Source organism: Armigeres subalbatus, chromosome 3 (assembly GCF_024139115.2).
Source record: "Armigeres subalbatus isolate Guangzhou_Male chromosome 3, GZ_Asu_2, whole genome shotgun sequence".
NCBI classification, from domain to species: Eukaryota; Metazoa; Arthropoda; class Insecta; order Diptera; family Culicidae; genus Armigeres; species Armigeres subalbatus.
Genome location: NC_085141.1, coordinates 159,510,700 through 159,534,134, shown reverse-complemented (window position 1 = coordinate 159,534,134; position 23,435 = coordinate 159,510,700). Strand labels below are relative to the sequence as shown.

General features: G+C 37.3%; 1 protein-coding gene across 5 annotated transcripts in view; it reads left to right on the top strand.

Moving 5' to 3' along the window:
• The window catches only part of LOC134227873 (tetratricopeptide repeat protein 1-like), a 258,175-nt gene that overhangs the window by 20,991 nt on the left and 213,749 nt on the right, over positions 1 to 23,435 (top strand). The window contains exon 3 of one of the 5 annotated variants that reach the window (XM_062709568.1): positions 22,906 to 23,055. The exons of 3 other annotated variants lie outside the window; for them this stretch is intronic. In XM_062709568.1, coding sequence (XP_062565552.1) covers positions 22,906 to 23,009 — 104 coding nt within the window. In that variant the 3' untranslated portion in view covers positions 23,010 to 23,055. Of the gene's footprint in view, positions 1 to 4,602; positions 4,744 to 22,905; positions 23,056 to 23,435 lie in introns of those variants that run through there. One more of the 5 variants, XM_062709572.1, reaches the window with a different exon arrangement.

Sequence of the window (23,435 nt, the reverse complement as noted above, 5' to 3'; positions counted from 1 at the left end):
AGAGACGCTACGGAAATTCCTCGAAAAGCTTTGCAGATTTTCATCAGTAAACGGTTTGAATCGCCAATTGACACGTTAAGGTGCGAATCTATAAACACATGCTGATGGTAACTCACTCAAACCCCACAGGAAGCATTAACAAATGCACCTTCGATGTCTAAGAACAATGTGCTATTGCTTTTGATTCGATACTTTTATTCCACTTACGTTACCAATGAATGGGGTACAGTAACTGTCGACTCTTCCAAATTGATAGGCAGACTGAAAGTCGGATAGCGGGTGATAATGTATGATGAATTTATAAAATCCATCATCACATTCTCCATGTCTTAAAAAATATATAAAACTGATGTGTCTTTAAGATTTGTACGAAGTCGAACACCGCGGCTCAACATTGGGTGGCTACGGGACGGAAGACTAACCCAAGCAGCTATGCGCGCTTCTCTTGAAGATGGCCGGAGAGATATTCGATCCGTCATTGGTAGTAACTGAAGAGGGAAGCTTAGTGGAACGGTACATGAGTGCATGATAGGAAGATTTATAAGAGAAGACTTTGTTAGCCATCCATCGTTTGTATCGCTGGTGATGAATTTGAGGTGTTTGAGGAACTCGTGTACTTGATGACCGAAAACGATACCAGCAAAGAAATTCGAAGACACATCGTGATTGGAAATTATACATACTTTGGACTCCGCATGACGGTCCGATAGAATATTGTTTTTAGCATCATACCGGTAGCCTTCTAGGGATCGGTAGACCTGTACAATGCTCGTGGAGGATCAACGCCAACTTGGAGTTTTCGGAAGGAAAGTGCCACGTGACGTCTATGGTGGCATGCAGACGGAGGCGAATGAACCACGAGTTGCATTAGCTTTTGCAAGAACTACGATGGGCCGGGCACGTGACCAGAATGTAGAATGATCAAACATGTAACACCCAGTCTAAGAAATGAATGCATGTAATAGAACATGAATCTGCTAATTGGGCCCATATCGAGGGGGTCTCCTGGGTCAAATGGGGTCAGAAATAGGACGACTTCCTTTTAATCGTAGATAACTAGCTTATGCTCCCAATAATGATGCAATCGTGGAATCGTGGAAGAAGTGGAAAATAGAAAGTGAGAAGTCTCATTTTACACACCTCATTTCTCACTTTTCTAATGTCCTATTTGACCAAATGTCCTATTCAGCTAAATGGTATATTCGGCCAAACAACTTTCGGTCTAGTGGCATTCAGGCAAATGACATTCGGCCGAACGGTATTCGGCCAAAGGACCCTTCTCCGTTCTTTACTAGAAAGGGGTCGTTCACTTATTACGTAAGCACTTATGGGGGGCTATCATTTTCTTACGATCCGTAGAAGCAAAAATATTAATTATTCGATCGGGGGCCGAAAACCTCAGAAAAAATGTTTATGTAATTAGTTTACGATCCCAAACCTACAGATGCTAACCTTGTACTAAAAACTAAGTAATTCGATGCGCCCCGGAGCGCTCGTTCCGCTAGCGAAGTTTTTAGTTAGTGTTGTACAAAATACAACAGCGTGCGTGCTCGAGTGTTAGGACATAGGACATAGTTGGAAGAGTACCACGATGGCAGTCAATATGGCACCGAACCTTTGTTGTGGTACTCAACCCACCTTCACCTTAAGTATCAGGCATCAGCATAGCAACTTCCAAAGAACAGTACCTCGACAACGAATATTACTAATGATGTGAACGAATTTAAACAACCTTCTCCTTACCCGGTAGTTACACCCTAAAACCCAGTCATAACCCGAGCAAAGTCTGAAATCAAAATGAGAGCAAAATGAAGATATATTTTGACATCGATATCAAATTTAAATCGTGATTTGTATTCAAATTTTGATCTTCGCGATTGTTTACTTATTTTGATTTTAGTTTCTGTTGATTTCTGAATCATATGAACTGATATTAAACTGATTACTTATTTTGTTATCGAAAACCGATATCGAAATCAGTTTGCTCTCATCGACAGCAGAAATAGTTTTCAATTTGACGTCACAGTTAGATTTTTTTCTGTACATTTTATTATTTTAAACGTTAAAACGACCAAAAGGATGTCAATCTAAGTAACCAAAATAAGCGACTCTTCAACATCAGAATTAGTTATCGATTTGCTCTCAAGCTTTGCTCGGGAAAAGTCTAACTTCCCTCTCATAAACAAATCATAATCTGACGTTTACATAAAACAGAGTTTTTGAAAGCACATTTCGTGACTCAATAATATACATATTTCCTAAGATATTCTATGCTCGTAACGATCGATTAAAACCTAGTTTAGCCTACAGTATCGGTAAATGATATAGAAATGCTTCGTCCTTCTGTAAAAAAACAACCTAAACTGATCAACAGTTTGCTATAGTTCAGTTGGGCTTCAAAATGTTCTCCCGGCTTGGTGCACTTCCGGTTTCTCCTTCGTATTGCTTTCTCCTCATATGTATGCGTGCGTGTGTTTCTGTGTTAGTATGTTTGTATATTTTCTTCGTCTAATCCAGAACGTCCAACGTAAAAATCTCACAACGTTCGGTTTTCGCCATTTCATGGTGATGGATGGTAGGTTCCATATTTTGATGTTTTTATTCCGATTGACGTCGGTCCGTTGCTTACGTATTGCTCGTTCGGCAATGTGAGTTTTGTTTGTTTATTTTATTTTACTTTTTTATTTTTTTTTTATTTTAACAACTATTATCCATAGAATCAAGAAGCTGGATTGATGAATGGATGGCAATGCATGATTTTTATTCACTCCTTGAAAACAAAATAATATCAGAAAGAGCTTTGTCTCGCTTTTAAAGAAAGTTTCAAAAGTTGTTTGAAGACGGTAGTGGGTTATGGTTTCGCCTAGGTTTCTATAATCTTCCGATGGTATTATCATCTTGGCAGCGATTTCGTTGACAAAATGTGGTTCAAACTATGGTTATCGTTTTTTTTTGTTGTGTTTTGGGATTTCTATTCAGAATGGGAATAGCTCAAAAAGTGTGTATGGTTCACATCGGCTTGAGATTTCGATGTCTGTTTATTCTCTGGGTTTCACAAGCGATTAAATATTAAAAGTTGTGATTTGTTATACGTTCATAAATATCAGTTTCTGTTGACGTTTTTCTTCTGTATATATAATAAGGTATCGATAATAATATAGTTACCAAGTATAAAATACGGTTTACTTTTACTTATACCTCCCCTCGTCATGTTCTTTTTTTTTTAGGTATTTTGTATAATTTTATTTGTTAAAATTTATTTACTTTACCAGATTATGTTTTTAAAATTCTCTCTTGTTTCAGTGTGTTGAATGGTTTGCTAACAGTGTATTTTTATTTTTCGGTAATTCACAATGTCAAGAATATATTTTGGTAAAATATTTCTTTTAATTCTTATAATGGCCTATTCTTATCACAATTATGAGTTGCTCGTTTCATTTGTTTCAATTTCAATACAACTAGTTTTTCTCATGAAATAATTAAATTAATTTCTTTCCTTTTCTATTGTGAAAGGTTATACTTATAATCTCCATATTAGATATTTATTTCTTATATAAAATATACTTTCCTCTTTTGTCATTTCCTTGTCTTTCGATCTTTTATAAAGATATTGTTATCTGATTTCTTCTCTTTCTTGAAGGGATTTTTGTGCATAGTGTGCGTTATCTTAAATATTACTTTCGTTTCCGTTTGATTTGTATGATAAAGATCTCTCGTTTCCATTGATTGGTCTAATAAACATTGTCGGGTGTTTTTTTGCCAAATTTATTATTTCAACGATGTCGTTATTTTTTGTCCCGTGTTTTTTTAAACAACAAAGTATCTAACAATGGTCCATAAGTTGGGATAAAACAAACATCAATTTCCATAGATATACGTTTTCCGTGGCTGTTTCAATATTTAGAACACTCATATGTCCGTGGTACAGATAAAACTAGTTTCTTATTATACTTAATCGATATCATTATAAACGCATTCATCCATTCAGGTTAGCATTGATAGATGAATATTATGCTTGAGAGATGTTGATTTTCTTAATACCTTATCGTCTAGAATAGTTTGCCTTCGGTTGTGCTGCCAATTTCCCTCTACCTTTTGAATTAAACAGTCATATACATGTCGAAACTCAAACTCGAATCGATTTCTATTAACAATTAAACAGTCACATCGAGAGATTTTGATTTGTATTTATTTTCATACAACATTCAATATGAACCAAACTGGAATGTTACCGATCCGAAAACACTTAAATTTAAGAACAAGCCTCCCGAAATCCAAAACTAAATTCACTTGCGTTTTCAAGGGCTTAATACGGTAGCAACGCACAACTGTCATTTTCATTATTTCAGCTTTGCAGCGTCGCAGAATGCGTGAAATAATAAAAATGACAGTTGTGCGTTGCTTCCGTTTTGAATAGTGTGTTCTTAAAATCGCGAGTGCATTTAATTTTGGTTTCCGGAAGGATTGTCCTTAAACGTGCTTACTCCGCTTAAAATTATGCATTCACAATTTGAATGTAAAATATTTCAAATTAAAGACTGAGTCTACTGTCTATTTTCAACAGTTTGTTCGTCACAACACTTAACCACTTTTACATTATAGAGAACAACTAATCGAGGAAAAATGAGGACAACTATCGTCGTTGGTTGCTGTTAGCAGAAAAGTTTGGTGTGTAGAATGCGTGAGTTCTGTAAAAAGTGTAAATTTGTGAGATTGCCAGCCAAAAGTTTATGTTTTCAAAATCATTGTAATCACACATTGTAAAAATTCTGAAACAACAATAAATATTATATTATAGATTGACGAGAAGTTAACTATTCCCAGTGGAAATATTCCACTCTGCTAATAGAACTATTTAAGCAAATCCTAAAATATTTTATATAAGACTTTATTAGTATTACACTCATTTAAAAAATATTAAAATTATTTCTATCGACTATTCATTAGACTGGTCCTGTAAATAAAAAGTTGTCAAACTTTTCGGAGCCGTCTTCAGATAAACTATTGTAGACAGGGAATCAATATTCGAGCATCGCCTAACAACATACCCTTTGTCATCAACAGAGTTTGTTACTGACAAACGCACCTTACAACAAGCCTTTGTCAGAACCTGAACACAATATGACAAGAATCATTTGCCTTGCATGCTCTGATTTTTCCGAGAATACGAGGCTATTTTAGTAATTAGCGTTAGATTCTCGAATATTTACATGAAAGTAGAAACTACGATAGCATAAAACCGAAATTTTCTCTAGAGAGAATGTAAAATAACGGAATGAAAAGTTAGCAACAAAATTGTCTTCTTTTTTGTCGTGGACAAATTTTTTCGGATCTTTGTCATTATTATCTCCGACAAAACCAAAGCTTTGTCGTTGGTTCTCTTTTGTCGTTTGTTTCGTATGCGCATCGACGAAAAATTGATTCCCTGATTGTAGATCCAGTTGAAAACCGAACTAAGCACTCGCGACATTCGCATTTTCTCCCATTTCCGAATGTCGCAACTGCATCGCTAGTGGTGCGCACGATGGCGCACGGCTATGGCATAGATGAGCACTACTCACAATGCAGTTACGACATCCGGAAATGGGAGAAAATGCGATTGTCGCGAGAGCTTAGTTCGGTTTTCAACTGGATCTACAATATTTATTGCAGAAACCCGAATCAGTACATGCCAGTTGTACCCTTTCGGACCACTTTGGGCTTGTATTAGTGCTGACGATTTGAGATTTGCCATGGAGAAAAACGAAAAAGTTCGATTAATCCTTTTTAATCTTATTCACATCCTTTTGAATTGGACTTTATTTTATGCTTCGCCATTTTATCTCACTAATTGCTTATGCGAGTTTTCAAATACTTCCATGATGATTCTTCAAGAATCTACGCAAACTTCTCCAGGAATTTGTCCGGAGATTCATACAGGAAATGACCAAGAATCAAAGAATTATTTCGGAAATTTCTCCAGAGATTCTACCAGATATTTCTCAGGAATTTCGCGGGAGATTCTCACTGGATTTCCTCAGGAAATTCATCCAGTTATTGCACCAAGAAATCCTCCAGGAATTCTTCTCCGGAAATTCTTCCAGAAACCTACTGGAGATTCCTCCCGGATTTTTTAAAGAGATTCAGCCCTGAATTTCTATTTGTTCGAGATTCCACCGGAGATACCTCCCGGAATTTTTGCGAAGATTTCTTCCGTACACGCAGAAAAAAACTACGGTAAAAACAAACATATTTTAGGTAAACCCAAACATAAGTTCAGTTTGTTCTGGCATCAAAAATAAATATGTTTGAATCAAACATATTATAGCATTTGAAATGAACGATTTTTTTTAATCAAATGTGCTTTTCAAGTTGTTTTAACCAGCTAATTTTTTAAAACAAACATGGATACAGGGCACTGCATGGACTGCTTTATTTCTTTCTCGCCGCAAAGAAATTAGAAAACAACAAGGCCAATAAATGTCAAATTTTATAAAGAATAAAAGAGAAAGAGATCTTTCTGTGCAGTGCCCTATTGTTTCGGTTCGACCACTCATAATATTTTTTTTATCAATTGTTCCAATTTTCATATTCTGGTAGCATTTGACTAACAGACTTCACAATTGCAAACGTTCATATTTCTTTCACTTACCTTTTTGTACTTCTGCTGACTTTCGATCGGATACGATCCGAACTCGAGTTTATTTTTGCAAGAGCGTGCGAGGAACTGCCCGCTAGTTTATGCATAAAACAAACAGGCATTTAATTTTATTTCAAAAATAAATATGTTTGATTCAAACATATTATCAGTTTGCAAATAAACATGTTTATTTTTGAAGCAAATGGATGAAATTTGTATTCGTGTAATTCCTCCTGAGATTTCTTCCGGAATTATTTCGGAGTTTGTCTTCCGGACATCCGTAGATTTCTTCCGAAATTTCTACGGAGATTCCTCCCGGAATTCCTCATGAAATTCTTCAAGGAATTTCTCTGGAGATTCCCACCGAATTTTCTCCGGGGATTCCTCCCTGAATTTTTCAGGAAATTCTTCCCGGAACTCCTCAGGAGATTCTTCTCGGAATTTCTCAGGAGATTACTCTCGGAATTTCTCAGGAGATTCCTACCGGAGATTCCTCCGGAGATTCATCCCGGAATTCTTCGGCAATACTTGGGCATTCCTCCCGGAATTACTAGAATGGTTCCCCCGGAATTACTCTGGAGATTCCTCCCGGAATTCCTATGGAGATTCCTTCCGGAATTCCGCCGAACATTCCTCCAGGAATTCCTCAGGAAATTCTTCCCGGAATTTCTCAGGAGATTCCTACCGGATATTCATCTCGGAATTTTTCGGACATTATCTCCGGAATTCCTCGGACATTCCTCCCGGAATTCTTCGGACATTCCTCCCGGAATTACTCGGATATTCCTCCCGTAATTTCTCCCGGACTCATTTTGGAGATTCCTCCCGGAATTTCTATGGAAATTCCTTCCGGAATTCCGCCGAAATTTCCTCCAGGAATTCGTCTATAGATACCTCTCAGAATTCCTTCTCAGATTTCTTCCGGAGATTCACCCGGAAATTCCGCCAATAATTCCTTCGGAAATTTAGCCAAAAATATCTTCGGATATCCCGCCCGGATTTTTTTTTTCGGAGATGCAGCCCGGAATTTCCTCAGCTCAGAATTCCTCCTCGATTTCTTCCGAAGACTCCTCCTGGTATTCTTCCGGATATTCCTTCCGGTATTCCTTCCGAAGTTGTTCCAAACCTTTCTTCCAGAATCGCTCCGGAGGCTCTTCCCGGAAATCCTCCGGATATTCCTCCCGGAATTTCTTTGGAGATTCTTCCGGAAATTCTGCCCCGAATTCTTCTAGAGATTCCGCCTAGAATTCTAGCGTAGACTCCACCCATGATTCCTTCAGAGATTTCGCTCTGAACTCCTTCGGAGAATCCGCCCAGAATTCCTTCTGGGAACCCACTCGGAATTTCTTTGGAGAATCCGCCCAGAGTTCTTTCAGATAATCCACCCAAAATTATTTCGGAGAATCTGCTCGAAAATGCTTCCGGATAATTGATGATGATGATGATGATGATGATACTACCATCTATTGTAGCAAGGCACCTGCCGATAGCACTGGCCATATCTGACAAACGATTCGATCATGATTATACTACTGTTTGTATTTCATCAGACTCCTGTATGAAGGGCCAAAAATGGGTGGGGTGGTTCCATAAGCAGAGACACTTATGAGAATCCACGGGATGAATAGAGAATCTCCTTCCAGAAGAAAGTTCGTACATACAATATTATAATCTAGCCCTCGTTTCCCAGATTGACCCAATAGATGGGGAGAAGAGCCCGCCCTTTATCCACGAGATGTTAACAGTAGGAAGTTGGCGATTCCACTCTTCCTACCCAAATCGCTTCAATCGAGTGCCCTGGTGGTTTTTTTATGGCACATAATCATATAGTTTCAACATAATTTGGTAAATATATATAATGGAATTCTCTCACCAAGTTTCAATTCCATGTCCTGGACGAGAAAGGACCTCTCTTCAACGCCAGCTAGTTTTAGATTTATTCCTTCAGAGATAGGAAACCAATAGCTTTTCAAGAGATGTTCTGGTTTAGATCGGGGAATATGCTTCATTCTGGGTCAAAGTTCGAGAAATAGACTTCTTGATTTCTAAAAAGATGAAATAAAAAGACGGATGGCAGTATCATACATATTAACATAATTGTTTTGATTAATATGAATATGTATTCTGACTTTTTTGCCTTTCTCGTACCTACAACAAACTTTTTTTTTTCTAATAGATTTTTCTTTTTTTTTTTCTGGGCAAAATGAGATTTTTATATATTCTGAAGCCTTGTCCAAAATAACGTAATCTGGCAAAAAAAAAAAAAACCTAAAAAAACTAAGTTCGGAAATGATTTTCGTTTGTTTGAAAAACTACCACATGCACTTTGAAGATTACGGAGATTATGGAGTACTGCTTGCCATTTCCGAACTGAAAGTGTACCAGGACATTGATTATTGCCAACAACTACTGATCTGTTTCGAAGAAATTTAAAAATTTGTTCAAAAACAATTTTTTGACGTTTTCTAGGAATTGTGTAAAAAGGATATATGCAGTTTCTCAAACAAGTGATTCATGTATTACTAAGTTTCTATCGTACAAAATATGTTAACACTAAGATTCTAAATGTCTAATAAAATTTTCGTTATTAAAATATTGTAGGCATTAAATAGCAAGATTTTCAGATTTCTGAACTATAATGCTTTTCATATTTGAAGAAAAATACAAAAGCAAAAAGGACAAATTTTCTATAAGAATCCAAGAATAGACAGATGAACATTTCAGTAAAACTTTGAATGTTTATAATCCTATACTGGTTCTGAACAAATGTGTGATGATTTGCGTAGATTATAAGAGGTACTGCATTTTGGTGTGTGATGAATATTAGTAACGCAAATTGACTCAAAAAACGTTCTATTAGAAGGTGATTTTTTGTCGAACAGGTCAGGTGTTGATGATTGTTTTACAACATATGCTAAGTGTGTATGTGATAATGGAAAATTGAATGTGGTATAGATAAATTAAGAATATTAATTCAGAGCCACTATTACCCTGTGAATGTGACAATCTTGATGTAAACTTTATATGATAGCATAGCATAGCATAGAACTCTTGCACAAAACGTAGTTGCAGAGATATAGCCTATACTTTACAATTGTGACCCCCAAATCCGGTACTGAATTCAGTCAATCCTACCCTACTCAAATGGTGAAACCATCGGAATTGACCAGAAATCTTTACAAATATTTTCGAGATGGTTTGATGGTTGATTTGATAAATGTCAAGCTGTAAGCGTCTAGAATATTGAGCTGATGTTAAAATTATAGGAAGAACATATATTTATTCCCGTTGAACACAAAAGATATCGCGAGATATGCGAGTCATTTGAAAAAAAAAAAATCCGTTCGTCTGGGTCTTTAAGGGTTAAAAAAATTTCCGGTGTTGGCATTCAGATGATGACATTTAGATATGCTTTTGGCTCAATTTGCCTAAAGGGCCTATATTTGCCTATTCGGGATTTGCGTAGTAAGGTTTTCAACATTGTTTTGGAAATATTAAGTTCAGGAAAATGAAGTTGCCAACTGGATATAGTTCTCTAAGAATTCATTATTAGAAAACACTTCTTACGGTTCTCAACCATTTTATTATAAAGGCAAACATAATAGCACATTTTCTTGTCGCTAAAGCAGAAATGACACAACTTACAGAACTTTCATTCAGACATCATCACCTAAAACCGGACCCCTAAAAGAATTAACGGATTCCACAGGGAAGTTTGAACGCAAAAAAAAAATAGTACATTCAATAGAAAAAAGCATATTTAATCGTACAGTAATGTTTGAAACTGAAATGTATAATAATATATTGAAGTGCTACTACGTCTTAAGACATTATAATTGAATAGCTTGTGCTCTGTTTATCGGTTCCATGGTGGAAAATGCAATTCGTACATACCAGATACGATGAAATTATAAATTTTGTAAAAACTCCATACTTTCTGTCAAATAACACCTTATCGTAGACGCGGATGTAATCTTGAAACCTTGCTGTACGTTTCAGCCTCTATTCCATTGCTCTCCATGAAACACGGAAACTAGCCATTGCCGTAGTATGAACTCTCCAGATGTGTCCTTCCCGGAGATTGGTTGCGCGATGGTATTGGGGGACCATTCAACGTACTGTCCCGGCACTTTTCGCTATTCACAGGAATCCATTGTGCTTGGTCCATCACAACTCACTATTCACAGTCACTGGATTTTTTTTAAACATCTTACAATAAAATAAAATGACAGTCGATTTTTTTTTGCGACCGTTTCCAGGCACAGTCAACTACGATCCACCAAAAACAAATAAATATGAAAATGCTTCCGGATAATTCGCCCAAAATTTCTTCGAAAAATCCACCCGGAGTTCCTTTAGATAATCCGCCCCGAATTCCTCCAGAGATTCCTCCCAGATTTTCCCCAGAGATTTCTCCCGAAAATCAACTGCAGATTTCTTCCGGTATTTCTCCTGAGATACATCTCGCAAATCCTCAGCAAATTCCTCCCGGAACTGCTTCAGATATTCCTCCCGGAATTGCTCCGAAGATTCCTCCGGGAGTTCCTCTGGAGATTCCGCATGAGTTCTAACTGAGATTCTGCCCGGCATTCTTCTGGAGATTCCGCCCAGAATTCTCTCGGAGACTCCATCCATAATTCCTTCAGAGATTCCGCCCGAAACTCCTCCGGAAAATCCTCTTCACCTGAAATTTCTTCGGAGATTCCTGCAGAAGTTCCATCAGACATTCCGCTTGGAATTCCTTCGGAGAGTTCTCCCGGATTTTTCCGGAGAATCTGCTCAGAATTCCTTGAAAGATTTAGCCCTGAATTGGTTGACAGATTCCACCTGGAATTCCTTCAGAAATACCGCAATGAATTCCTTCGAGAATCCGCCTGGAATTTCTGAGGAGAATCTTCCCGGGATTCCGCCGAAAAATCCACCAGAATTCCTTCATAAAATCGACCCAGAATTCCTTCAGAGAATTCAACGGAATTCTTTAGGAAAATCCGCCCGAAATTCTTTCGGAAAATCAGTCCAGAATTCCTTCATAGGATCCGCCCAAAATTCCTTGGTGAATCTTCTTCGGAGAATTCACCCGAACTTTTTTTTCCGAGAAACCGCCCGGAATTCCTTTTGAGAATTCCTACGGTGATTCTATTTGGAATACCTACGGAAATTTCTCTCGGATTTCCTTCGGATATACTGCCCGGCATTCCTTTGGAAATTCCAATCGAAATTTCTTCGGGGATTCAGCCCAGAATTCTTTCGGAGATTTCGCCTTTAATTCTTCGGATAATCCATTCCAAATTCCTTCTGAAATTTAGCCCAGAATTAGTACGAAGATTTCGCTCAAAATTTCATTGGAATTCCGCCCGGAATTTCTTCGAAGAATCTACCCAATTTTTTTTTTTTCGGAGAATCCACCCAATTTTTTTTTCGGAGAATCCGCCCACAATTCCTTCAAAGACTCCGCCCGGAATTTCTTTTGCGAATTCACCCAAAATGGCTTCGGAGATTCCGCCAGGAATTCCTTCGAAGACTTCGCCTTCGGTTATTCCGTCCATAGTTCTTTTGGAAATACCGCCCCGAATTCCTTCGGAAATTCCGACTACAATTCCTTCTCGTTATTCTGCCTGAAATGGAAAATTTTCATTCAGCATCGTGCCGATTGGGGATCCTCCTAGATTTTCTTTTGAATAAATTTGTGGTTATTTGTGGGAAATTGTGGTTATTTGTAAGAAATTGTGGTTATTTGTGGGAAATTGTTTCCAGTGTTTCAACTCGCCAAATAGCTCTATACATGACCCTTGGGGACAGTTAAAGTTCGTCAAAAAGGATCATAACGTAAATAAATTTAGACAAATATTAGAAACAATTCTTAACAGTTCCTTGATAATCGCGATGCTGGCTTTTCACCAGTCCGCTTTCCCACCAACAGCAGCCAACACTACAATCATCATGATTGGCCGATTCGACCAAAGTTTGAAGACAAATTGGTTGAAAATTAACAAGCTATGGAATCGAAAGAAAGAAAATAGACGAACGGAACGCTTTGCTTCTTGTTGTCACATCTCGCGTGCACCGGTTTGTAAAGCTTATGTTACCTTAGCGTAAAAAGCTCTTTCTCAACTTGCGTTGGCAACTTACGTGTAACTAACAGAATGCGCTAATCTAGGTGTGTCACGTTCCTCACTTAGTAGATTAATTTACCTATGTATATTCTGATTTTGGTTTCATCCAACTAAATTCGTTTCACGATTGGATACTTTTTTTTATTATTTTTATATCAATCAGATGTATATGTGTACGTTTTCATTAGTTGATCGACAGTTTTTTTTGTAATATTTCTGGTTATGAGTAGCTATATAAACACATTTAAGCATAGAACTAAACCACACATTTACTCACATTGTTGTCTTCTGGTTGTTGTTTTACCCGAAACAGCGGCGTCTGAGTATAGACCAACATTTGAAATTTTAATTTTTACTTTCCCTACCACTAGAACACAATCTTCTTATAAAAATACTCTGGCGCACGTATATTTCTTAACTCTATCTCTGGTGCGCTCCAGGTGCACAATACGCATTCATACATTACAAAAACAGGCCCGCCTTGATTTCGGTAGTAGCGTTAACGGATTGTTATATATCGGGTGATTTTGGGGATTGTTATATTTGATTGATGGAGTGGTACACTAATATGAATGTAATTTCCAAAGATAAAAATATTGTAAAATATCAAAATTAATAGTACGATGGACGAATGGGTTTTGAAAATTAAAGGTTTTTTGAAGGCTCTGGCCAGTCAATAAATGTAATAAATATGAATCAGGTCAAATAGCGTTTGCGTTTCCTATGAAGCCATGAACGGATTGACCGACTTGAAAGATTTTCAAGTTGTTCAATTTCACGAGGAAGTTGTAAGTTGGAAATATGTAAAATTGCAACATTTTCATGAATTCTAAAGAAAGCCATCAAGCCTGAACTGAAATCGATGTAGGGTGCGACGCTGCAATCAAAGATTTAGACTTGGGCGAGGAGCAAGTCTGCACAGATTCATCCTTGGGTTCATCTAATTGATCATAATTAATAGCATTCTTGAGAATTATGTGTTCCCAGTGGAGCCTCTGAAACACATTCCTAGAGTTGTCATAAACCGAGTTAGTACCATCCCATTTGATTCCACCACTACAGTTTCTAATAATTGTCAAACAACCTTGCTCGCAGAGCAAGATTTTGTATTTTTGAAACATATCAAATATGTTTTATAGCTGTCTGACTAGCTGTATGTACCCGGCCTTGCTTGGAATTGCCAGTTTGATTCGCAGTTTTTTCATAATCGGAAAAAAAAATAAACCAGTGGGTCAACAGGATAATAATTGTGTTTTCTTATTGATACTTCATTATTTGATTAAAAGAAGGCAGATTTAATTTGAAAATATTTACTGATTTTGAAGAAGGGATCAAACCCATTATCGCCTTATTCCGGGCAAACGTCTATATCTAGAGAAGAAAAAACATCCACCGATGCCTTATTCCGGGCAAATGTCTATTTTTGAAGAAGGGATCACATTCACAATCTAGAAGGAAACACACTAATCATTGCTTTTCACTGGGCAAACCATGATTTCGATGAACGGTTGAATTGATCATAACTAAATAATACCTCTCCCCCACACCCTCCCCTTTACATACCTAACCCACTATCGTCGTCTCCTTAATATAAAGAATGTGTGTTCCATCGGCTAAGGGGAGATCAGAAGTTATACTGAGGTGATTAATAGCTGAACAATACCAGTCCCTCCACAACCTTCCCCGTTTTCCAAATATTATCTCTTAAGATAAAGAATATGTGTTCCAAATTTGGTTGAAATCGGCCAAGGGGTTCAGAAGTTACACTGAGTTGATCGTTAACTAAACAATACTTCTCCTGAGACAGATCCTTAATTGTGATTCTCCGACCAAGGGGTTCGTCGCTTGAAACTTTTGAAGTCATTTGCATATTGTGCTCCCAGTTGAACACCGATGTGAGCTATCGCGACAATCGAGTTTTCTCCTATTTTTATATCGCAACTGTGTCGCGAGTAGTGCGCATGATGACTAAATAAAATCATATTGCTGTAAATAAATCAGTGCTACACGGGTAACTTCGTGCCTAGTGCTGCTTGTTAGCAATGTGTATTCCCATAACCGTATAATAAAGAAGCAAGAGGCACAGTCTGTTTTTTTACTGTTTGAAATATGAGCAGTAAGGTGGCTCAAAAATCGTTTTTGTAACACCACGATTATCTGATTTGACTTGATTATCCGGAGTGTTGAAAAAAATTTCACTCCGGATAAGCGATCCCTCCGGATAATCAAGCCATTTTTTGTTGTCGCTGAAAATTAAACTTTTGCTCAAATTATCTTTATTCTAGTTATATAAAATCTAATAAAATATTCCGTTGGTCCGTTCAAGGGTTCTGACTACCGTTAGAGGTCAGCGCCGATCCGAAAATCGTCGACGGCGGCATTTGTCATAATTTAGGTCGGCGATGGGTTGGCGATTTATTTATTGCGTTCGTAACGTAAATTTTTATTTTCAGGATGTTTTTAAGACACTAACGGGAGAATCTTTTTATTTCGCCGAAAATTTTCAAAGACGTCGTTTGGTTGAAAATCATTCGATGGAAAGTCATTTGACCGAATACCACTTGGCCGAATAATACGTTAAGCCGAAAGCTGTCTAAACTAGTCATTTGGCTGAAAAAGCCATATACTCTAACAGGTCGTTTGGTCGAAAAGGCCTTGTCGTCGAAAATTTCCTTTTAACAGAAACGATAGTTTAGCAGGAAGGGCAATTGGGCCGAAAATGGTATTCGGCTGATCGGATTATATGGCGAAAAACAAATGAGCTTTAGGAGTAAACGTCTTTTTCAGCCAAATTATCAGTTCGGCCGTATGATCTTCACCCGTACGTCGCTTTCAGCCAAATGACATTTTTGGCCAAACCGTTTTCAACCTTATGTCACCTCGTCCGGCCAAGCAGCATTTTCGGTCAAACGATTTTTTTCGGCAGCTCAAGCAAACAACACTTTCGGTCATATGTTCATTTCGGCCAAATGGCCCTTTTATGCCAAACGACCATCTAGGCCTTTTTGGCTAAATGACCTATTCGATTAGACGACTTTTTAGTCAAATGAGCTGTTCGGCCGAACGACATTATCGGCCATATGTCTATTTCGGCCAGTTGAGTTTCAGAATAATGACATATTCGGCCAAACAACAAATGGCCCTTCTCGTCAAAACATTTGATTTCAACGTGAAATTCTGTGGATTTCAACAAGAAATGTTTGGAAATTTCCGCAGGTGGAATTTGCACCTGTTGGGCTTCGTGCCCGTGTGGTTAGTGGCGTCAGTCGTCTAAGCGTATTTGCAAGCCATGGAGTATGAGTTTGATTCCCGCCCTAGTAAGGAGGAAACATTTCGTGAAGCGGAAAACGCTCCGCTGATTCACTGGGTCCTGTGTGAATGTCCTGTCCGTTGTCTAATGCTAAGTGCTATGTATTCAGTCTGTGCGACCTCTGGTCAAAGACGGTGATCCTGTCTTCCTTTTTTTTTAATTCTACAAAAACTAAAAAGATCTTCCAAATTTTTAAGAAAATTTACTCAGAATTTCAACGGTAGTATTTTTGAGATTTCGACGGATATACTAATTTCTAACAATACTAATTTCTATGCAAACTTGAAACGGTTGGTGCTTGTACGGAAGACACGCAGAACATGAGCCAAAATAAGATGAACATGGTAGAAAAAAAAAAGATTTTCTGAACCATCCTAATGAGCATTTCTGGTGAAATAGGCTACTTACTGAGGTTTAATTACCGTGGAAACTTATTTGTTGTGTTATTTGGTTAAAACAACAAAGAAATTTAGGTCAGATGAATGTAATAAATCTCAAGTACCCGAATATCTGGACGCACTGGTATGTTCTACAGCGCTTCTAGTAGCACGTATTGAATGTGTTCACAGCCAAATGTTTAGGAGATTCTTCTCTTTAATTAAACACTTTTTGCTACGATCGGCTAAGATTTAAGTAGGGACAAGTGAAAGACAGAAGAGAAGGAGAGCCTTCTTAACATTTTAAACACACTACCAGAAATGCTGTATGGAAATAAACAGAGTCCTGATAATATGTGACCCGAGATTTGCAGAGAAAATGCTAATTGTTTTTATCTTTTACACTTACCCAGTATAAAAATGTGTCAGGATATATCAACCAACAATCAATCCCGAAAAAAAAAATGTATTTGAAAATACAGGATTGGAACAATCTTCAAAGGTCACGGTAATGTTCAACGGAAACTGATTGGAAACTTGACATTTGAAACGGTTCTACCCTGTTGGAACCTGTACGAGTTGCCCTCCTTGCTCGAGAGCTGCAAAAGGGTGGATATTGCAGCACTTCAGGAGGTCCGATCGCGAGGAACAGGACAACAGAAATTCCTCGCAGTTGACCAGATTCTCGGAACATAATTCAAGAATCACATCTACTACATTGGTAGCGAGCAGTGTTGATAGAATCATACTCAAATCTCAATCATGGAGGCTCTATGCACGAGTCAACTCGCTTGCGATTTTGTAGGGAGAGCATCGCGCTTGAGTTTCTCGAACAGAATCGCATCGCTTCGCTCACTCGCCGAAAAATGATTTCGGTTTAAGAAGCGTCAAAACGCAAACGAGGCGTATACTTTGTTTACTTATGGATTTATTAGCCATTGTTTTAAGCTAAAAAAATCAATGCACCTATTTTGCACGAAAGATTATTCGAAAGCAGACCTGGAGATATTCAAATGGAAATACGCGTTTTCAAATCGATCATGTTTTGGTATGTCGTAAGAAATGCTTCATTAGAAACCAATTCCTACTATGCAAAGCAGAAATCAATCTCCCATCACAAGGAGTGTATGAACCAATATACCATGCGTCTCCATATGATTGTATGTTTATCAAGGACGGAAATCTTCGTTTTACTATCAGTTGCATCGATGCTCAGTAGGCAGCTTCGTCATTAATTCGTGTTTGTTTTGATCAGCCGCTCGGCAATGCGGGCACGAACATCTCGCAGTATGCTGTCAAACTTCCATACCAAATTTACCGCCCGATCCTCAATAGCCGATTGATAATCGAGCGTAAAAAATGAATATCTAGCGGGGCTGAAATGAATATTTTGAATTGCGGTTGATTTGCACCGATAAATGATGATTATTTTACTTTATATACTAAACAGATGCATATATTTTAGGAATCTGACTTCAAAAGATTGAATCCATGCACCGCAGTATGAAATGATATTCATATTTTGAGATTTCAAATTGAATATCAATGTGCCAAGCTGAAGATTCATTTTGACACCGCACAAAACAACGCTGACACCGAGAGTCGACGCTTGCTGCTGTTCGTACACATGCCGTCCTATTCATTCGCACATTCAAATTCGGGAAGGACTAGCAACTTGATTGTGTGTTGGATGTCAGCTGTTTGAGTGTAGTTGAAATGACTTTTTCTGTCCCTGATGTTTATACGTCGAACATGTTCAAAGCTCGTTGGCATTAAAAGCAATGAATCTCCAAAAGTAATGAAATTACAAGCTTGGTGTCTTTGACAACATTTTTCAGGAACACCTTGCATGTTGTAAAGTGAAAAAAATAAATTTTTCATCTCACTTTTAAGGAGATTGATCAGTAATCTGAATACCTCCAAGAAAGTGCATCGACTTCCTGATACAATGTCTCGAAGACGCCATTACGCTTAATCACATATTGTGCCTAGCAACAAAATGACAACTTTCGTGATCATTTTACAAGGCTTTCATAGATGTAAAAAATTTACCCGCCGTACAAATAGCACGTGCCATCAAAGCATTTAACGCCACAATCCACTAGGGTAAAAGACCCAATAGTGGAGAAACTAAGCACGATCCATCACTATTTGTTCGCCTACACCACCTCTATATTCCATTTTGCTTACCTTAGATACGTATTCGAAAGCTCATCAAATATATTTTAAACAAAAAGTGATCTAATTGCTGCAGAACCCATCATTGTCACCTAAAATTATACCTCCAATTATTGGTGCAGTGTTCCAATAGTTGCGGTATTTTTTAATTCTTGTTCCTATAGTTGCGAATCCCATTGTTTTGATATGGGACTCGCAACTATTGGAACACTACCGCAACTATTGGTGCAAAGCCGAGAAAAGGATAAGGTAATATAATGATACTTTACCAGTTTTGAGATATTTTCTCTTCTGTTTTCTTTTATTTCGCGTAATGACAGGTCAACAAATTGATAGACTTAATGGGTTGCTGCGTTTAATTAGTAGATTTCGTAAAAATAACACTACCGCAACTATAGGAACACCCACGACTATCGGAACTTTTGCCCTACGTGAGGACTGAAATTATGTATCTGCACGTTGAAATGGTTCGGTATTCTTGTTTATATTGGTGAAAATATCGAAAAAGGTTAGACTGTTCTCCCCCAACATTACAATATAGGGGAAACTGGACACACATGATCCCCGGGGACACATGATCCCCCCCTGTTTTCTCGAAAACTAATCACATTTTTATACCAGTGATATGTGCAAACGGATCCGTTGGATAGATTATTGAATCTGAGCAACATTTGATATTAGTTACTTTATGTATATGGGTTTTAGAAAGGTTTTATTATTTAAGCATTCTCAATCCTTTTTTTCTTCAAAGAACAAAAGTTCATTAACTTTGAATATGTCCACCCAAAACGTACCAAATTTTTACTGGACAAAGTTGTATTATTGTAGAATTGAATAAATTCATTCAATTAACTATGGTTATTTTCCATTGAATACAAAAAACAAAACAAGATAAATACTCAGCATGGACACACTTGATCCCCCACAGTTTGGACACACTTGATCCCGATATTGCATATATTGAGGCGTTTGTTGTATACCGTCGCATATTATTGTATTGTATGTAACTAATTGATCTGTTAAAATTCTTTTCTAGTTAAAAAGTATAAATAAATTTAATTTCTCTCTAATCGTGTCTTAGACAGACACGCGCAATCAATCAGACACGCGCAATTTGAATTTCTCAATAGCCTTATTTCATTAACCAGAACAAAGTGTAGTTGAACATACTTAGTTTTGATTAGTTTTATTAAATGCACTTTAACATTATTTTCAATAAAAAAGAGTGTAAATTAAATTGAATAGGCTCATTCAACAACTTTTGTCAGTCGTTTAAGAGAAATCGCATTTGTGTAATGATAACACGCACTACAAAAATGATTATGCGTGACAGTATCATATTTATGTATGAAGTCACCATCCTGGTATGATAACGGTTGTGGTATTGGTAGTAGTCTGGCGATCTCGATGTACCGTCGTCGGGGGTGACAATGGGTCAAATAGGGGTAAGAATGCGTTACTGTTCCAGCTACTTATAATGCTTGAAGAATAGATTGAATGCATCTGAGGGCCGGAAGACCAAAGTATAGGAGACCTTTTTGAACGATTTTGCTCTACTACCTATAGACTACAGGTGAGAACGATGACCCATTGTTACCCCCGATGGCGGTATCACACTCTTTTTTTTTATTGGTCCCAAAACAGGTACTCAGGGTCTGACCTGAGTCAGGGGTATTTACCATTGGCCATGGCATTTGCAATGTGGCCAATTTTCAGAGATTTAATAGAATAATTAGATTTAAAAATTACAAAGATATATAATTATAAGATATATCGATCAACCATTTTTGGTATCATAACTGTATAAATCACAAAGAGAGATCCTCTTGGGAACATCATGGTTGTCGTGGTATGACCACTGTCTTCTAGTGGATCGAATGGTTTGCAGATAAATCATCATCACCATGCCAATTTGGTTGCTATAGTAGACATTCTATCTGTCACTATTACTCTATTCGAGAACCAAAATACTTGCCTTGCTTAATACCAACAATATTAAATTTTCGCACGACTGATATTACGACAGACTATGAAGAATAGTTAGGGTTTGAAGCTAGACCAATTCAACCTTTCATTGGACTTGGAAGAACCTAAACATGTTCAGCTCATAAAGGGATCAATTTCCCCCTATATGGGGATCAAGTCTCCCGCAAGTTTTGAAAATGCCAAATTTTCTATCTTTTGGCAAAATCGATTTTTTGGTAACTTTCATGAACAAATAATTGCTTCCAATGACGTTTTTGAATAGCTAATTAAATTCTTTATCAACTCTATCAAGAAGCGTGCAAATTTGTGCATGTTACATCGAGAAATATCCTAAACAAAAAGTGGGGATCATGTGTGTCCAGTTTCCCCTACTACGCGTCTCCAGCGAAGGAGCGAATTTTACCGACGGTTCATTTTCATCGATAGCGCTAAAATGTCGCATAGCTTGGAAATTTATAAGGATTTCGCAGATAGAATATTTTATGTGAAGTATTATTGGGTGAACTGGACTGCGAATACAGACAGGATCATATATGTAAATGAGTGTACTTTTTATTCTGGAAAAATCTGAATTAGCCGGACTAACGAGAGGCTTTCTTTGAGGTAAAAGAAAACTTGAAACACATCGGGAAAACTTTCCGCCGGATTTTGGTTCCCGCGTCCCGTGTATTTGAAATGGGGCCGGGATTATGATTTTCCGTGCCCAATTTCCAATAATTTGTGCCCAACATCGCATAATAAAAGAAAAAAGATGTTGCAGTTGAAAATATTGTATCGAGGGGTTAATTTAAGAATATGCACCGACGATTTTCTGCAGCTAACAAACCCGTTTGATTTTATCATTACGCGCAGTGAAAATGCACTGTGGCGGTTATTTATTTAATTAAAATGGCACACTGATTTTAATACTTTACAAAACTATCCTTCGTTAAGAATTTACCACGAAGAAATCATGTTTTATTCTGATCCAAATGTGCATTACGTGTGTTTTAAAAAGAAACTACCTAGTCATGATGATAGTATCAAATCAACCGCAAGTTTCTTTGTTCTCACATATTATCAGTTTATGACGAAGAATAATCATTTATTCATCTATTAAATTTAACTTTTTAAATTCGACTATTGAAATTGCATAGATCAGTGGGAACTCGTTGTCTAAAATGTTTATTAAACAAATTTCGTTTTCCAAAGCGAAAAATTTCAACATTTAAAGCATTGGATGTTTTGTTCGGAATCTTTTCATTTATTGCAATTACCAATTAACCCTATCCATATGACGCTCCTGTCCGTTGTTTGGTGATAATAAATGGTGAAACAAAAAACATGGTGTGGCGGCGGTGTAGGATGATATTTCGAAGCGCCATCTGCGATTTGCAAGTGGGTACGCGAAACTAAGGCCAAATGTCAACTTGAGACAGATGACCGAGACGGAAGAGATGCATCAGAATTCGGTGGAGAAGCATGGTTTCTTATAATCAGTAGCAACGAGCCATTTGTGCGTCCAATATTTCAAACTCCTTGTCAAAACTCATCGTATACCTGGTCGCATAACGATTTTTTCTTATGAAGTGACCAGTGTCGAAAAAAATAATTTCTCAAAACATAAGCGCGAATCAAATGTCGCCGGTAGCATCGCCCAAAGTTTAGTGTGTATCGACTCGTCCGTTTGAATCATTGCATGGTTTTTATGTTTTCGCAATTGTTTACAGAGCCATAGATAATCTTGCATGTGTGGATGGTAAATAAGTGAAACGATACGATTTTGCATGAAAAGCAATGAGTGACATTTGAGTATGATTTTACAGATAACAGATATTCAGATTGGTACCCAATATTTATGTAAACATTCGCAATCGTCATTTTGAATGCATGAATCATAAGAAACAAAACTTTAAAAAACTTTTGGAGTTGACACAGCGGCTGTGATTGATAAAGAAGTCCAGCAGTCAAATTTATGGCTAGGTATTGCGGTAAACAATTTCCATAACCTCCAACCCCGCCTTCATCTCTTCGATAAAACAAATCATATTTAATTCATTCCAAGGTTTTTCCACTTGAAACTCGGCAAAATATATCCCCTGGACGATCCTTTTCAATGCAAATTTCTTCGCACCCCATCTGGCTATCGAAGAAATGCAAACAATTTTACATTCAGAGCACTACACAACAATGGACAATGGTGCAAAAATATCCACCGTAATCTGTCAAAGGATTTAGTAGTAGAAGTAATCTGGAACTTGTAGACTGCTTATGAAATCTTATGAATTATCAGAAATATATCCATTTATATGAACTAGATAATGAGTACGTTAACCCTTTCAGGCTCATATATGAACCCAACAGAAAAATGGATGACTAAAATCACACGATGGATAAAAGTGACCAGTGTCTTCAGTAAAATTGCATGGGCGATCAAGGCATTATGACATACTAGAACTTCAGGAACACGGTGAAGTTAGGAAAAATAAAGTATTAGATATATTGATAGCGGTATGTACTGTTTCAAAATAAGATTTTTATTTAAATGTATCCGTAGAGTTACCGTGATATACAATAAACTATTTTTAATCTTCCTTGGACGTCCTAGGCCATCCAAATTATCTTTGAGTTCGGGATTTGAAATCTACAACTACAAAAAAAACTTTTATTCGTTACTTAAAGTTTATTCGTATCCACAGTGTTCATTACATCTTATAGAAGGTGAGAATAACACCTCAAGGTAGTTCTGGGATATTCTGGGCTATCCAAACTATTCTTGAGTTCGGGACTTGAGATCTACATCTGCATAGAAGCTTTTTCCGGTACTCCAAGCTTCGATATTTTTATAAATATTTTGGGATATTTTGCGTCAT